Source organism: Mauremys mutica, chromosome 3, assembly GCF_020497125.1.
Source record: "Mauremys mutica isolate MM-2020 ecotype Southern chromosome 3, ASM2049712v1, whole genome shotgun sequence".
NCBI lineage: Eukaryota > Metazoa > Chordata > Testudines > Geoemydidae > Mauremys > Mauremys mutica.
The window spans coordinates 41,702,010-41,713,846 of record NC_059074.1 but is presented as its reverse complement, the minus strand read 5'-3'; the positions used below and the strand labels follow the sequence as shown (position 1 = coordinate 41,713,846).

At 42.5% G+C, this 11,837-nt stretch overlaps 1 protein-coding gene across 1 annotated transcript; it reads right to left on the bottom strand.

The window, feature by feature from the left end:
- Positions 1–239: 239 nt before the first annotated feature.
- Positions 240–8,644, bottom strand: LOC123366965 (protein CLN8-like). Its single transcript, XM_045010929.1, has 4 exons — positions 8,503–8,644; positions 8,052–8,183; positions 2,716–3,368; positions 240–1,621 (listed from the first exon to the last, which is right to left on the bottom strand). Exons 3-4 carry the CDS (start codon positions 3,256–3,258, stop codon positions 1,298–1,300), a joined length of 867 nt encoding a protein of 288 aa, XP_044866864.1. The 5' UTR covers positions 3,259–3,368; positions 8,052–8,183; positions 8,503–8,644; the 3' UTR covers positions 240–1,297.
- Positions 8,645–11,837: the final 3,193 nt, after the last annotated feature.

The window sequence follows — 11,837 nt, the reverse complement described above, 5'->3', positions numbered from 1 at the left end:
CCGGTCATTCTGTTTCACTCCCTTTAGCCAGGTGCAAGCAGGCTGTATAATTGCCTCCTGGTACTGATAACTAGTTGCCACACATTCCATTCTTTCCATCTAGCCTGTGGGGTTAATTAAAGTCTAAACATGGAAGCGGTTCAGACAAGCAGAGGCCTAATACAGGGAGCCTTCATTGGCACTGTCATTTTCCACCCCTCTGTCAACACTGGGCCATGCCTGGTGCCACCAACAAAGTTATCCTTAATATGTGTAATAAAACATTGTCACTACACAGAATGATACTTTAGTACATACATTGTAAAACTTATTTCATCACTGCAAGGCTACAATGGAAAAATGTTGAACAGCGAAGCAGCAGCCATTTCATCAGTAAAACAGAGAATGGAAGAGTCACACAAATTATAATTATTCAACAAAATACTGATTTATGCAAAAAGCCAAAGATGGCATATAATCCAAACATGCTTTGTTGTACAACGAACCCAACTATATTCAGTGTTTTCAGAGACAGTTTAAACTGACTTCTAAATCCATGTAAAGTGGGAGTCTCCCTGAGATCAAAGCTAGAGCATTCTAGAAAGAGAGGGCACAGTATATAAATCCTCAATTACTGTACAAGAATTAAAATTTACAGGACTTGGACACAGCTGGCAATCTGGAAGAGCTTGAGTTTGGGCTAGAATCTATAATACAAGGAATTCTGCATTGTTGTGCTAGATAATGGTAGGCTTTGTAAGTAAGAATAAAAATTGATTTAACAAACAAATCACGTCAATGTGAAGAATACAACACATGAAAGCTGCAGTCAGAACCCGATGGCAGCAAGATACTAAAGGGCCTGATCCAACTCGTGCTGAAGTCAATGGGAGCTTTTACATATGGGAGTGTGATAAAGCCCTGCTGAGGGAGTACGCCAATTTTACATTAGCAAAACCTAAAAATGCACTACATCTATTATTCTGTGGATTTTTACAAATCAACTTACACCTCCCTTACCTTTCTATCACTAACTTGCCAGTTCCCCCCAAATGAGATTTTATTACATTATGCTCCCTGACTGAAGTTACTGACACGAATCCTGAGTCATAAATTGTGTGTCTATTTTAAATATAGACAACAACAATTTTAAAAAACACTTTTGATAAATGAGTACAGTACACTAATAGCAATCTACAAAGGGATCAATATATTCATAGACTTCTTGTAAGCAATTCTATTTTGATAGACTCAGTAATAAACCTGCACCATATTCTTCTGGACATACTTTACTATTATCCCAATAGCTGTTGCAACACTATATCCTCTTCTTTTGTAATGTTTCACTATTTAGTTTTCCAGAGGATCCAAAAACAGCAGTGAAAAATGAAAAATTCCAGTCAACTGGACCAAAGAGCCGCCGAGTCGATCTGTAAATCCAGTATGGATTAAGTATTAATGTAAGTGTACTTAACCCCATGAAAAAGACGATAAAATGTGGAAGTCCCAGATTTTCCACTACATCATTCCAATTGGAAATACACACCCACCACATGTGATAAATAAGGACCATGCGGCAGTGTTGCATATGGATCAGTACCCATTGGTTTGCCTTCCATAAAAGGCTGTTAGCATAGCCAGTCTGAAGAGAAAACAACAAAGAAAGAGAAATGAGATTGCACCTTTGAGATAAAGCAGTCAGCATTTTCTAGAAATAAGATATATATTATATAGAAATAAGATATATATTAACTTGTCTGTTGGGTAAACTGCCATACAAACATTCTCTCAATCATATTTCTCTTGAGTGCTAAGAGATTGCACATTTATATAGAACTTTCTGTCCAGCAGAATTCTAAACCACTTTGCAAACTATGTGCATACAGCTTAGATGCAGCCACCTGTTGGATGGAGGAAGACAATCAAAACAAAGCACATGTCACAAAAGTGGAAGGGGAGTAGCAAGATCTGGGATGTTTTGGTCAACACCACCCAGGCAAACCATGACTCTCTGACTGCTCTAGGATCTACAGACAGGACCTCCATGTTTAAGGTCTCATTAAAATTACTGCAGAAGGGCTGAGGTGATCCTGCCAGGGCTTGTGGCTGTAATTCTAAAGAGTCCAGATATTTTATAATTTAAGCTTAAACTAATAAATTTATTGCTGGGAACTGATTGCAGTTTGGGAAACAGGGCTGATTTCTTTTCTCTCTACAAGCATGGAAGATCTCTTTAAAGCTGTTCTCCCTTTCTGCATCCATAGAATATACATACACACTCATATGTGAACACACATGCACAACCTTTAGTCTTCTGGAGAAATGTAATGGTCTGTATTAGGACTGGCTCATCAGCTCCAACATTCTCATGTTATTATTTTCACTCTTAAAAAAAAATCTTTAAAAAATAGAGTTTAGTCACTTAACCTTTAGTCCTGTGCACTAGATCCCAACTAGTGAGTCTGTAAAGTAATTTTTTAAAATCTTCCCTTTTCGTTTCTTTGCCACTATATGGGTAAAAATATTTTTTTTTTAAATTGAACAAGTATTTTAGGGTGTTATAATTAAGGATTCCCAGGACTTCAAGTTTGGAAGAAAAATTCTTCTGTAACCCCAGAACTAATCTCCCAATTTGAAGGCCAATATTTCTTTGCAGATTTTTTTTTTGAGGGTGAGGCAATGGGAGTTTTATAATGGAAACTTCTATCACCAAGAATTAATACAGCAAGTTCTTACCCTTAGAAGCAGCGAGTACATGCAGATTGAAGGAGTGCTCATCTCAAGTAGCAGTCCCATCAGGGGTAGATAGTGTCCAGACTTTATGTTAATTATCAGACCAAGAAGCCCACCAAAGGCAAATAAATGATGAACTACCAAGAATACATCACATGTCCTGAAAACAATATTAGACACATGGACAACTACATTTTCAAACAAGATGAAGCCAGAGGCTATTAAGCAATGAAACCAACTCCACTTTTGTTGTGAATACACTTTGTCAGCTTGGAAAACTGGATCTATGAGCATGGCCCACAACCCAGCTACACAACTCTGAATCCCAAGCAGGCCACGAGTGATAGCTATATTCGAGAAGACCTTCTGCTTTGCTGACAAAGTGCGATAAGTGGCACTGATCCATGAGGCCAGCCAGTGAAGTAGAAGAAATACACCCAGGTAGATGAAAAATCCAGCTGCTACTAACTTCAAACGAACTTCCCACAGAACATAGTCCCAGTCAAATATGACACTCAAGTTTTCACCAGCATATGCACGATTCATTTCTTCTTCTATAATTCAAAATATTTGGACAGAGTATGAAGCTTCTCACCCACACGTTGGTCTATATTGAGGTTACTGGGCCTTTGCTGTTACACAGAGCAGAAACCCACCTGCAATTAAAAAAAAAAGAAGAGACTTGTAGAGAATGGCTGTGTGCGTGTATTTTATATATTTATACACACACACACTCCCCATTTATGAAAGCTCACTAGTTTCACTACAGTTTAGAGTTTGTTTCTCGTTCCACTGATATTTCCAAACAATTTAGAACTGACATAAAAAACCTACTCAAGGCTGATAATTAGCCTTCAAGAACTCTACTGGGTATATAAAAGAGAAGATGACAGAGGGAAACTCCTTATTTCCTTGCTGGCAGAACGATTCGTGTCAATGGATGTTACAGTCACAAAACCTTTACTTTTTGTTCCCAAGTTATATAAAAATATAATACTTTTTCCTGGTCTTTTTCCTTAGTTTTTTCTGACCTTCCTGTTACTTCTACATAGGTAGAATACATGCTATTCTTTATCTTCAAGTCTTCCTTTGCCTTTACAAATCATTCCTCAAGAAGTCCATCTGACTGAAGTGTTTTGCTAATGCTACTGACAACACATTTTTTAAACAATCTTTCATCAACTTATATGCTAATAGCATTCCCCCCACCATTTCTCACAGAATACTTGAAAATTGTTTTATGACCAATGATTTTTAATTCTAACAAAGTTAACACTCTAGGTGTGAATAGAAACAACTCCTATGGACATAAACAAAGGCGGCCAGTGCTAAAGGGAGAAAAAAACACAACAACTGAGGCTTACAATTCTTTAGCAGCATGTTTAAGCATCACTGAACCTTCATTTTTCACCTGTACAGCCCTCTACACGGCGAGTCTTGAGCCCCGATCTACACAGTCGGGCTTGTGCCATGATGCTACAGACTCAGTCTCGTGCTACAGCACTAAAAACAGCTGTGTAGATGTTCAGGCTGGACCTTGTGTTCTGAAATCCAGGGAGGAAGTGAGTTTGAGAGCCTGAGCCGCGACGTTTACAGCGCTGTTTAGTACCATAGCGTGAGCCCGAGTCTGTAGACTTGGACTCCGAGACTCACTGCCATTGGTTTTAAAACACAGTAGACGTACCCTAAGAATTTTTAGGAATCAAATGTGCACACCCAGTTTACAGGGTATAGATCAAAACTGCATCAAACCAGCCACTCTGATTCTCATTTACACTAGGGCCACTTTACACTGCCTGGAAGTATAAAGGATCCCTGAATTGTTGGAACAGAATAACGTGGCTGTGACATTACTGATATAAACTGTGACCATATAGATCATTGTTGCAACCAGGGTCCTATGGTTGCACCAGGTCCTGTACAGAGGAGGCCAAATGGGGTGTCTATGGGAAGGTTGTAGTTTGCTGGTTATGATTATGATCTCTGTATGTTTGTATCATTTTTGTATTCAAAGTTATGAATATTGGCTATGTACTTGTTTGATTCTAAGTAGCCTCAGTGAAGCATTTGGTCAGCTTCTTGAGAAAGAACTATTCTCAGTAAGTGCCCAGTCAAGAAACACTTAACTGCAATGGACTTTGGGAGATGCCAATCCACATCTGAGCTTTCCTGGGAACATTCAAACTAACATGTAAACAATGGTGTCATCCTGCAAAAAGCTGAATCATTCATAGACATGTGACTTGCCTAGGTGACTGCAAACTCCATCTTGTTGAGAGGATTTTACACAGGAGAACAAAGGGGTTTCCACCCGCAAGAGAAAGAATATATAAGGCCCCTGGAAACCCCTCCATTTTGTCTTCAGCTGGCTCAAGAGATAGCCTCTCCATCCCAAGAGATGCCTGAAAGAAACTGGAACAAAGTAACTACGGGGATGTGAGTGATTGCTGGACCCAGACGAGGAAGGAGTCTTGTCTGTGAAAGAAGCTTATTGGAATATCTCTGAGGGTGAGATTTACCTGCATTTAGTTTCCTACTGTATTAGGCTTAGCCTTGCGTGTTTTTGTTTTATTTTGCTTGGTAATTTAATTTGTTCTGTCTGTTATTACTTGGAATTACTTAAATCCTACTTTTTATATTTAATAAAATCACTTTTTGCTTATTAATTAACCCAGAGCCAGTAATTAATTCCTGGGGGGGCAAACAGCTGTGCATATCTCTCTATCAGTGTTATAGAGGGTGAACAATTTAGGCGTTTATCCTGTATAAGCTTTATACAGAGTAAAATGGATTTATTTGGCGTTTGGATCCCATTGGAAACTGGGTATCTGGGTGCTAGAGACAGGAGCACTTCTTAAGCTGTTTTCAGTTAAGCTTGCAGCTTTTGGGGGATGTGATTCAGACCCAGGTCTGTGTTTTCAGCAGGCTAGCATGTCTGGCTCAACAAGACAGGGTACTGAAGTCCCAAACTGCCAGGGAAAAGGGGCTCAGAGGTAATCTCAGCACATCAGGTCGCAGTCCCAAGGGGGTCTTTGTGACCCAACCCGTCACAGTGGTCTCAATGCAAATTGCACCCTATATCTATAGTATGTATGTACACACACTTTATTATTTTGTCTAGGGAAAAAAAGAAAATCAGTAATGTTATAAATATTTTTCTTTATTATATGTTTACATAAATGAACCTTTGATACACGCAAGCATGTACTATTGGCCTGTTATAATTAGAACTTTACAATATTTTTCTATATTAAGTCATAGTATGAAGACTAAATAAACTTTTCAACATTTTAAAAAAAAGACATCCCTCCTTAGAGTTCTCTTCTGTGAGGTGTTTTAATTATGCATGCAGTATCACAGATGAAAAGAAAAACAGAAGTAGAGAAACAGGTTAACAACGGACAAAGCATGAATTCCCAAGGGGTCTTGTAAATAATATGTAGCTAGTATATAAAGAAATAGAAAAAGAGTAAAGTGTGATAGGCTTGCAGCTGCAGCTTTGCTTACTAGTAGTTTGTAGCACATGGATAGCTCATGATTCATACCAGGCCTGTTTCACAGAATTAGTAGTCAATCATAAAGCATGTGATACAATGTAGACCATAATGCAAGTGTTAGCCTGTTTTAGAATATGTATATAATCTGATTTATAACGATGTACTTGGGAGTTGTGATGCACCCTAACCTGCCCCACTACACCTGAGCCTGATCACCTCAGGTGCAGATTTCTGAAATGCCAATAGAGAAACCTTAGTGATGAGTCCTGATTTGGACTGAGTTTTTAGATTCCAGAGAACTGGATAAAAAAGTGTTCTTGCAAAACTGAAGTGTTCTGGATAAGTCGAGTGGAAAAGGTCTTGGAGGGAATCCCAACAATGTTGTTTTGCTTGCAATTTGGAATATCAGACACCAAAAAACAGAACATAATTCTACAAAATGATAGTCTAGTTCTAGTAAATGCATGAGTAAGGGCTTGTAGGATCATCTTGTGAACAAAATTGCATGGTCAACTTCTGAACAGAATTAGACGATATTCTAAAAAGGTCTTTTATTCGTGAGGCTAATTAAGGACATAGAGAAACAACCTTCTTATTGTCCACCCCAGCAACACAATTATTATTAATTGTATAGTCCCAGATTTTTAAGCTTGGGGGCATAAAGTTAATTAAAACTTCCTCCTCATGGTATGGTTTAAACATTTTCTTATGAGCACAGGGCCATTTTGCTGACCCATTGGACTAGATTGCCATGACCGCTGGACACAGAACATCCTGACAATGTGGCCAGGGAAGAACTGCCCAGAGAGTATCTAATTTAACACAGTTTGGCAGCTCTGATGGGAGGCAGAAGAGGAAGCCATATGGATTGTTAGCAGCATAAGTAAAAAGCTTACAAAAGAGATGCCTTCCTTTCCTGCTCCCCAATATAATAAATAACAGAAAAGGAGGGTGGCAGCCTTTAGCTAGAGAGCAAAGGAATATTGCTTATTTATATTCTCAGAGGGCCTGATTCTGCTCTCCTTTATACCAGAGCAACTCCACTGGCCCTTCCGTCCCACTGCCTTGCATCCTGAAACAGTGAGAGAGTTAAGAATTCTAATTTGGTAGCATTTTACACTCACTCTCCACAGCTATACTGTAGAATGCCAGAAGTACATTCAGAACTCTGAAATGTTCATAACTCTGAACAAAATGTTACGTTTTTTCTTTCAAAAGCTTACAACTGAACATTGACTTAATATAGCTTTGAAACTTTAGGATGCAGAAGAAAAATGCTGCTTTTAATCACCTTAATTTAAATGAAAGAAGCAAAGAAACAGTTTCCTTATCTTGTCAATTTTTTTTTTAAATCTCCCCCTTTTTTTCAGTAGTTCACATTTAACACAGTACTGTAGTGAACTTCGGTTTCTTTGGCTGTGCTGCTGCCGGTATTCCAGTTCCTTCCAAATGAGATGTGTGGTTGCAGGGTCAGTTCCTGACTCTGTTGACATTCTACTGTCTATAACTAGGCAACATACAAGGAAGTGAAGAATCAGGCCATTAACGTCAGCATAGTTACAACGGTGTGAAGAGAAAGTCCCAGAAATTTGCCACTCCCAACTCCCCACAAAAAAAAAGGCAAAGAAAAACACCTCCCCCAACCACCACCAGCACAGTTACATACAGCCCTATAAATATGGTGGTTCACAGGCTGCGTGAAATTCCCCTGACTTCATACAATAGCCTCTCCTGGAAGCAGAAGTAGGATGTTTTCTCAGCATTTAAAGAAAACCAGCGGTTATTAACGCTGTCTCATCCCCATTTCCTCCTCCTCACAAGAAGGACCAGTATGTTACTTACTGGCTGGTCTGCTTCAGTTACTCTGCAGTTTCTCCCCACAGCCTCTGCGCTTTCCTGTCTTGTGTTCAGCAGCTGCACTCAGCGGAGAAGTCCGGGCTGCTTCTTCCACCTTTGATGCAGAAGTAGCTGCCCCTGGAATGGAAATGCAACAGCTTGGAGCCCGAGCTCGGCACCGCAGCAAGGAGACACCTGCACACGCAATAATGTTACTTATCGCTTTTCCTGCCCCACCCTTTGTTTCCGCCCGAAGTAAAACGTCCCTCCCTCCCTGGAGGGCGCTGATGGAAAGGGTGATCGCCCCCCCGTACAGAGCCCTGACAAAACACTGCACGGGGGAGTGTGTTGTCATTGGCAGCGCAGCTGGTAGGATGCAAAACATGTCCCGTGCAAAGCCAGCCTGAGCCCAGCTAGAACCACTGAGCTGGGTAGAAACGTGGGAGCTGGAACCAACCTCTCCATACCCCGCTGTGGGGCAGGATGTGTGTGTCCCCTGCGTAGAAATAGTGTGTCACACACGTGTGTTGGCTGTATCGCGCCTCGAGTGTGGTATGCGAAGGGACCCACGTCTTGGTTTTGCGCAGCTTGACGTGGGACATTTCTCACCGGCCGTAGTCACGGATTTCCCTCTCTGGGTGCTGCCCCGCTGGGGCAGGGTGGGGGTGCGGCAGGAGCCTCTCCAATGTGCCCTGTAGAAGCGGGACTGGGGCGAGGATGAGCGGGGGTTGGCGAAGGCAGGGGACTGGGGAAATCGGTGGGGATTTAGGACACTGGAGAGTCAGGGGAGCACCTGGAGTAAGATGCCTGGGGGTTGTTTGGAGGGGGATTGCTGAAGAGAACAGGTTAACGGGGGGGGGGGCGAGGACAGGCGGGTAATGGACCTTTCCAGACCAGATGGGGAAGGGTGATTAGAAGCATTTAAAGCCTCGAGCATGGGGAGGAGGGTTTGGAGCAGGCTCCCCCGCCTACATTACTTCTGATTAGCTTCCCCCACTCTAGCTTTGTGCCCCATTATCCTGCTCCTTTCCCTGCCTGCCCCTTCCCCCAGCCCCCAGCTTTGCTACTCACCGAGTCTCCTCTCGCTGTTGCCTGGAGCTGCTTCCTGCTGACACTGGCTGCGAACCCGCGTGGGGACCGGGGCAAACCCCGGTTAGTCTCGTTTCAGTTTCACTTTGCTTATCTTACGCCCTAGCAAAATGCTTCCATGTTCGGATTCTTGCTTTAAAAAAAAATCGTAATATTTATGCATTCATTTCTACCCGACGGAACCTAAATTTGGGGCTTAAACAACCTGACATTGTCCCTTTAATTATTAGGAAATTAACTTTAGAAACCAACGTGTGTGACACTGAGATGGCCCTGATCTATAGTTCCCAAGAGCACACTTCTGGTGACAGCTAGAGCATGAAATTCACCTTGTACAGGGGTTCAAATAAGGCTCTAGCTAGCGGTGATTAGTTCTTAGGCATTAATCAACCTTAAACCAGCTTTTATATCTAGCATTTAGAAAAGGGTCCATCTATTTACCAGAGTAAATGTAGATTATTCTGTAATTTTTCAGCATATGAACAGTTTTTATTTTACAAAACTGTTGGAGATTTTAGTAGGTCGCTAAATTCTGCTGCATTTTTTTTATTCCTAGTGTTGTATTAAAAACAGTATTCAGATGATTTTGTTCACTCTATAAAATGTTTGCAAGTTTTATGACATTCTTGCAAAGACATCCAGTGTCATAGTAGTTGGAGGTTGCAAGAGACCTTTAATGGAGTCCTATACTGTTTTCATGTTCCACAGGAGATGTGTAATACATTTGCAATCTCCACCTGGTAAGAAAAATATTCAGGAGTAGTGGGGCAGTCTAGAATCTGTACATTTTCTTATGCCCAAACCAGACCTATATCGATGCCTATGTGTCCACGTTGCCACTACCAAATGCAAATCTAGGACAGGGATCGTTTGTGGTCACAGACTGGAGGGCGCTGATGGAAAGGGTGATCGCCCCCCATTACAGAGCCCTGACAAAACACTGCACGGGGGAGTGTGTTGTCATTGGCAGCGCAGCCGGTAGGATGCAAAACGTCCCGTGCAAAGCCAGCCTGAGCCCAGCTAGAACCACTGAGCTGGGTAGAAACGTGGGACCTGGAGCCGAGAGACAGACCCCACCAAGAATACACCGCTGTGGGCAGGACGTGTGTGTGTGTGTCCGGCACAGAAATAGTGTGTCACACGCGTGTGTTGTCTCTATCGTGCCTCGGTTGTGCTATATGAAGTGGCCCTGCGTCTTATTTCATCACAGCTGCTAGGTTTTGCGCAGCTTGGTGTGGGGCAGTTCTCCGCGGTCACAGTCACGGATTTCCATCTCCGGGTGCTCCCCCGCTGGGGTTGGGGTGCAGCAGGATGGGCCCTGCAAGAAGCAGGGCTGGGGAGGTGAGGCAGGGGTGGGTGGGGGTTGGCAGGGGGACTGGGGAAATCGGTGGGGATTTGGGTACTGGAGAGAGTCGGGGAGCACGTGGAGTAAGATTCCTGGGGGTTGTTTGGAGGGGGAGGGTGGAATAGAATAGGTTAACTGGGGCGGTCGGATGGGAGGGGAGAAGTGGGTGAAAGAGCCTGGACCAGCTAGGCAGGGGTGGGTGAGAACCTCGGCATTATTGGGGTGGGGGAGGAGAGTTTTACAGCAGCTTGCATCGCTTCCACTTAGCTTCCCGCACTCTAGTTCTGTCCCCATTCTGCTCCTTTCCCTGCCTGCCCCTTCCGCCCAGCACCCAGCTTTGCTGCTCACCGAGTCTCCTCTCGCTGTTGCTTGGCGCTGCTTTCTGCTGACACTGGCTGCGAACAAGCGTGGGGAGCGGGCCAAGCGCCGGTTAGGCTCGTTTCAGTTTCACTTTGGATTTCTCATGCCCTAGAAAAACATGGCCATGTCTGTGTTCTTTTTTTTTTTAAATCTTAATGTTTCTTATAAATATTAGGTTTTATTTATTTCTACTAAGGGAACCTACATTTAAGGATTAAATTACCTGACATTGTCCCTTTAATTATTAGGAAATTAACTTTAGAAGCCAACATGTGTGACACTGAGATGGTCTGAATCAGCAGGTTTCAAGAGCACAGTTTCTGGGGACAGCTAGAGATTGAAATTCACCTTGTGCAGGGTTCAAATAAGGCTCTAGCTACCAGTGATTAGTACTCAGGCTTTAAACAAGTAAAGTGAATTTCAGCCCTGCTGAACAAGCTTAAACCAGCTTTTATACCTAGCATTTAGAATAAGGTCCCTCTATTAACCAGAGGGAATGTATTATTCTGTACATAAGCAGTTTTTATTTTACAAAAGATTGCTAGAGTTTTTAGTAGGTTGCTAAATTCTGCTGCCTGTATTTTTTTATTACTAGTGTTGTATTAAAACGATATTCATATATTCGGGTTGAGAGTAGGCCCACCTTGGCCTTTGGGATTAAAATAGTATGAATAAAACCTTTTCCTTTTAGGTGTAAGGGAACTTCCTCCATGGTTCCCACCCGCAGGAGGCCTTGTACCTCCTGGGCAAGCAGATGCTCGTGAGAAGGGTCCGTAAAGAGGGACAGAGAGGGAGTTTGAGAGGGATAGAAATAAACTGGAGGGTATATCCCCCTGATACCATGCTGAAGACCCACTGGTCTGATATTATAGAGGCCCAGGCAGGAAGGAAGGGGAACAAATGGTTGGAAAATAACAGGAGTGCTGGATACAGGCTGGAAGGTTGCCCTTGGGTGCACTCCAGTAGTGTAGGTAGCAGGATGCAGGGGAAGCAGCCGC

Coding starts and splice junctions, on each gene's coding strand:
- LOC123366965 (XM_045010929.1), bottom strand. CDS start 3,258: ATGAATCGTGCATATGCTGGTGAAAACTTGAGTGTCATATTTGACTGG. Junction 1,622..2,715: donor TGTACTCGCTGCTTCTAAGG/GTAAGAACTTGC, acceptor TTTTCTCTTCAG/ACTGGCTATGCTAACAGCCT.